Raw genomic sequence first — 6,315 nt, forward strand, 5'->3', positions numbered from 1 at the left:
GGTCCAGTACGGGGGCAACACTGAGGGTTGCGATCCGTTGCCGGACACGGAAAAAAAGACAAAAGACAAAAAAAAAAAAAAAAAGAAATAGTGAAGAGAATGGGAAATATATAAACAGGAGCAGGCTGACAGACAGGAGAAAGCCCTAGGGAAGAGTTCATAAGCCTGACAGAACCCTAGAGAGGCTCTGCATTCGAAGTCAGCCACTACAGCAAAAAATGCAAAGAAAGCATGGGCAGAAAGAACCAATCAGCCAACAATTTGTGTATGGAACAAATGCACACAGAAGGCTACAAGGCCTAGACATTTACCATTTACCCCCAGGCAAAACACTTGCCAGCCCTTCCCCAAACAAATGAACCAACTGTTTGAAGAAAGCTAAAACTTCTAGCCAGAAGTCAGCTCTCCAGGAAAATGACCTTCTCTTTTTGCTTGGTAGTCTAACACTTGACTTCCCACCTGCCAGGGCTATTAGCTTAAACTAATTCATTTATTGAGCATCTATCATGCCAGTCTTGTTTCTGGGCAATATACTAGTCCCTCTTATCCGAGGTTTCGCTTTCCACAACTTCAGCTACCAGCAGTCAACCATGGTCCAAAAAAATTAAATGGAAAATTCCAGAAATAAACAATTCACACATTTTAAAATATGCACAGTTCTGAGTAGTGCAATGAAATCTCACGCCATATGGTGCCATCCCACCCAGAATCACCCCTTTGTCCAGAGTGTCCAGGCTGTATACTACCTGCCTGTTGGTTACTTAAGAGGCATCCTAGTTATCAGACTGAAAAAACATAGTATGTTCAGGTTGAATATCCCCTGTCCGAAATGCTTGGAACCAAAAGTGTTTCAGATATCAGATTTTTGGGGATTTTGGAAAATTTGCATTATACTTCCTGGTTCAGCATCTCTAATCTGAAATCTGAAATCCAAAATGCTCCAGTGAGCATTTCTTTTGAGCACCATGGCAGTACTCAAAAAGTTTTGGACTTTGGAGCATTCTGGATTTTTGGATTAGAGATACTCCACCTAATAGGGAACTACCTGCGATTTCAGGCATTCACTGGGGACCTTGGCACATAACCCGTGTATATGGGGGGACTACTATTATACAACAATAAACAAGACAAACATAGCCCTGACCTCAAGAAGCTTATGTTCTGCTGCTAAAACAAAGGTCAAGGGTTCAGATCCCCCTACCAGCCAGCCACAAAAAAAAAAAGGAAGCTTATGTTCTAATGGATAGAGAATAAACACAGAAATGAGAAAATTGAGAATATCAGATGGTGATTAGTGTTATAGAGGAAAATTAAATCAGGATAAGGGAAAAGAGTACAAGGATTAGGGGTGAGGGAGAGTTGTTATTTTACATAGGAGGGTAAGGACAGGTATGTAATAAATATTTGGTCTTTGTCCCCAGCACACAGTTCCTAAAACTACGGGAATTTACTCTTTTGTATGCTAATGAAATGACTCATTAGTAGGAGCCTTAGGTAGCTTCAAGATGGGGGATGGTCCCCCCAAAATGAACCACGTGATTAGAGTTTAAACTCAGCACTCCCCCCACACCCCTCGGAAGGGGACAGGGACTGGAGATTTTTAATCATCAGTGGCCAATGATTTAATCAATCACGCCTACATAATGAAACCTTTGGCAAAAAACCCTAACAACTGGGTTTGGGGAGCTTCTGGGTTGGTGAACATACTGATGCACTGGGAAGGAGGAAGCTCAGAAAGGGCATGGAAGTTCTGTCCACCCATACCCCTCCATACCTGGCCCTATGCATCTCTCTCATTTGGCTGCTCCTTTGTTGTATCCTTCATAACAAACTGGTAAATGTAAGTTAAGGGATTTCCTGAGTTCTGTGAGTTGTTCTATCGAATTATCAACCATGGGGAAGAGATTGCAGGAAACCTCAAGTTTACAGCCGGGACTTGCAACTGGTGTTTAAAGTGGGAACACTCTTGTGGACTAAGCCCTTAAACCTGTGGAGTCTAATGATAACTCCCAAGAGTTAAGAGTAAGAACTAGAGAAATGGAGTGAAAAACAGACAAGTATCTGGAGTCAGAAAACACAGCAACAGGACTCAAAGATAAACACAGCAACAGGACTCAAAGATAAAGTAAGATTTGAGCGAAACCTAAAGGAAGTGAGAGAGCAGGCCATAAGGTGATCCCAGGCAGAGGGAGCATTTAGGTACAGAGGCCCAAAGAAGGGGGCACACTTGGCAAGGAGGTAATAAGAGAGAAGAAGGGGAGACCAAGGAGATGAGGTAAGAGAGCTATCAGAGAGCCGCATGGGTAGGGCCTCCTGGCCACCATAAGGACCTTGGCTTTTACTCTAAATGAATGAAGGGTCAAGGCAGGGTTCTAGGTAGAGGGGTAATGTGATTTCCCATAAGTTTCAGAGTCACTGAGGAGACTGTGAGAGTACACTGGAGTCAGAGGAGAGCTGGCAGCCAAGACAAGGAGAGCAACAGTGAGCCGACCACCGTAATCCAGACAATGCAGGACAGTGGTCTGGAGCAGGGCCATGGCAGTGAAGGTAGGGAGAAATGACTGGAATCTGGGTCTGTTCTCAAAGTGGAACAAATAGGACTTGCTAATAATTGGATGTGGGTTTTATGAAAAAGAGAGAAGTTAAGGTTTTTGGACTAGGCAACTAGAAAGATAAAGTTACCACTTACTGAAACAGACTAGGAGTTCAGTATTGAGCATATTGATTTTGAGGTGCTTACTAGACATCCATAGGAATATCTAATACAGGTAACTGGACATGAGAGTATGGAGTTGAGAGGAACAGCTCAGATTAGAAACACAAATTTGCAAATCATCATCTAATACAGGGGTCAGCAAACTCAGGCTTGCAGGCTACATGCAGCCCTCTGCCTGTTCTATACATAGAGTTTACTGGAACACAGCCATGTCCAGTATTTACATTGTCTACGGCTGCTTCCACACTCCATCAGCAGAGCTGAGCAGTTGCAGAAAAGACTGCATGGCTCGAGAACCTAAAAAATATATATAAAACATGGGGCTAGCCAATTAGCTCAGTTGGTTAAAGTGAAGCCTCACAACACCAAGGTCAAGGGTTCAGTTCCCCCCACAGGCCATCCTCCAAAAAAATAAAGTGTATATATGAAATAAAATATATGGCCCCAGAAGAAAGTTTGCTAGCCCATAATCTATTAGGTAGAATTTAAACCCCTAGATAATAAGACCCCTTAAGGAGTAAAGGGAGTATGGATTAAGACATAGTCTCAAGGACTGTGTCCTGAGACATTCCTATCTTTAGGAGCCAAGAAGATGAAGAGAAACCAGCAAATGATAGACAAGAAGACTAACCTCAGCAAAGCAGAAAAAGAATCAAGAGAACACTGTATTGAAAGCTAAATGAACAAAGTATTTCAAGAACAAAGGAGAGATCATGCAGCATGAACGTCACAGGAGCATGTACAGGCAGGCCTAACTGAAGTGGTTCAAGATCAGGAGTAGAGAAATTGAAGACAGCAAGCACAGACAACACGCAGAAGTAGTTCTGCTATAAAATACAGTAGAAAATTGGGGTGGTAAAGGGAGGTATGGAGCCAATGTCCTGACCAACCCTGCACAGAGCATTCAGTGAGAATTTACAACTAGAGTAAACAAGTCTGTTCACACAGTAAAAGAAAATCTACACCAGCCACTCATCATTCTGTCCTCACTATGAACAGAAAATCATGGATCACCAAGAACATAATGAGAACAAGCAGCAGGAAAGAGTAATACCAGCAGCAGAAAAACTAAGAAAGCAAATAAACCAGGAATAGAAAAAGGAATTCAAGCAGATATATTCTTAAATTAAGAACAAGATACTATAAAAATTGAATAAAAAACAAAAAGGCATTTTTGCAACTAAAAATATAATAGCTGAAATAAGACATTTAAAAATGTTTGGAATGGAAATCCAAGAGTTCAGGATGAAAAGAAAAAGTTGCAAAAAGCACAACAGAAAAGTTTTGAAACATAGATAGAAAGACCATCCAAAAGGTCCAACATCCAACTAACAGGAGTCCCAGAAGAAAGACTGAGAAAATGAAAGGGAAAAATATATATCCAAGAAATACTAGCAGATCTAATGCACACAAATCTTCAAAACCAAAGAGCCCAAGTGTCCAGAACAATGACCAAAAAAAGATCCAACCTAGTCACCTTCTCACAAAATTTCCAAAAATCAAGGACAAAGCAATGATCCTAAAAACTCCCAGAAACAAAAAAACATTAAGTCATCTACAAAGGACTAAGAGCATCAGCTTTCTCATCAGCAACATTATCTTCTAGAAGACAATGAAGAGATGCCTTTAACATTATAAAGAAGAAGTTTTTAATTGTCTCTCTACAGAGCCAAATATGAACCAATCTAATGTGAAAGTAGAATAAAGAAATATTCAGATGACACAGCATTAAGATGGGAGACAGCTATCTAACCTGTATCAACTATGATGTCAATAACAATATTAAGCCACCGAGATTTGAGGTTTATGTTATCTCATATAAGGAGCCAATAACTTTCGTTTAATGTTGATACATCTAGAAACACAACATAAGCAAGTTACATAGTTAAAGAACTAACCATCAGAGGAAATAAAAATAGAAATTGTTAAAAGAGGTACTCAGGAGAGCACTATTCATTATAAAGCTTCTGTATGCCTGGATTTGTTACCATACACAAGTGTTTATTTGATCTTTTAAAAAATTTTAAAACATGCATAAGGAGGCTCTGAATAAGGTCTTTTGTGAGCAACATTTCTGGCTTCTCAGATGCCTGTTTATCTTTCTTCGGGTTTCCCGCTTCTGTTGCTTAAGGTTAAACTTGATAAGAAACCTTCAACTTTCATACGGAGTAAAGTACCTGTGCTGGAATAGTGAAAACCTAAGAAGGACTATACTGTACAATACCCACAGAGGGCAGTAGAACCCTCTTTAGCAGTACACAAAAATAACAGACCTTGATTGTTTTTTTTTACAATTCATTTTCATGCTAGGCTTACTTAGAATCTTTTCCTAGAAAGCACTAAATAGCTGTGACCTTCATAACAAAGATGCAGGTAACATCTAATTACAATCAGAGAATGGGAAGCATCTTTTAGCTAGATATTTGCAGTGGATACCTACTTTAATGTCTACCTTTAACGCTTTTAACACTATGAGAAATGAAACCACACTTCAGTAAGTAGATGCCTGAAGTTGTGAAAGTTGGGGCCCATACTGGACACTACTGCTGCCATTCTCTTTCATCATCCCCTACTCCTACACACACAAGCATCATTAATGCACTCAGAACTCTCTCCATCCTGCTGAGGCAGAAGCAAGTTATAGAACAAAAACCCCTCATGAAAGTGACCACCCACAGAGCTGTAGTTGAGCACAAGAGATGAAACCCACCCACCATCCCAGAAAGGAAAAACATATAATGGAAAAAGGGAGAAAAAAGACCAAAAAAGATTAGAACACAAATTCAGTAGCTGCTAAAGGGTGCTTTTCAGAGATTTTTCTTAAAATGTCAGGAAACCAAAGGAAAATCATATAAAGGTCTTACCTTTGCAGTACCAGTCTGGGAACCATAGAAAATCTTCACTCCAGACACAAAGATTTCCTTCTTTTCAAGGGAGATATAACCATTTGTCACAAAATCCCGACCTGCTTTTGGTACAGATTTCTCCTGTGATTTCTTGACCTTGAAGATAAATGATTACATAAAATCCATGAAGTCCAAATCTTTTCCCAACTTAGGTAGGGATGAAAATTAACACAGATACTGGCCCTCTTTATTATTCTCTTAATGTTTCTGTTTGTCTTCTCAAACATTAATCCCTTAGTATAATTAAGTCCCTAAAAGGCAAGAACCCCCTTTTTTTAATACTATAATGATTCCCACTCCCTCCAGGGTAAAACTACACAGGCTTTCATCCATAATGTGTTTTAGTGGAATAACAGTAGAAATTTATTTTCTGTTCCTTAATTAGCGGAAAGAAAAGAAAGAACTAGTACCCCTTAAAGGTGCAAAACAGATTTGTTTTTCTTATAAAAGGTTAATTTTTCATTACAAAAGCTTCCTGTATCTTAAGAATAAGACATTCACAACACATCAAAGAAAAAGTAAATAATTTACTTAGTCCATAACAACTTAGTCTCTAAAACTTAGACATAGAGAAGAAATTTTTTTAGGTATTTAAAAACATGTCGAGCTGACCTGAAGGTCAGGAAACAGCACGATCCTGAGAGCTGTGTGCTGTGATACCAGAGTATTGACTGCATTTCCAAGAGCAACAAA

General features: G+C 39.5%; 1 protein-coding gene across 1 annotated transcript in view; it reads right to left on the reverse strand.

The window, feature by feature from the left end:
• TYW1 (tRNA-yW synthesizing protein 1 homolog (S. cerevisiae)) overlaps positions 1-6,315 on the reverse strand; it is a 232,527-nt gene that overhangs the window by 221,463 nt on the left and 4,749 nt on the right. Inside the window, exon 3 of the mRNA XM_008582989.1 lies at positions 5,581-5,718. Coding sequence (XP_008581211.1) covers positions 5,581-5,718 — 138 coding nt within the window. The remainder of the gene's footprint in view (positions 1-5,580; positions 5,719-6,315) is intronic.

The sequence above is a fragment of the Galeopterus variegatus genome, unplaced genomic scaffold (genome assembly GCF_000696425.1).
Source record: "Galeopterus variegatus unplaced genomic scaffold, G_variegatus-3.0.2 Scaffold2788, whole genome shotgun sequence".
NCBI lineage: Eukaryota > Metazoa > Chordata > Mammalia > Dermoptera > Cynocephalidae > Galeopterus > Galeopterus variegatus.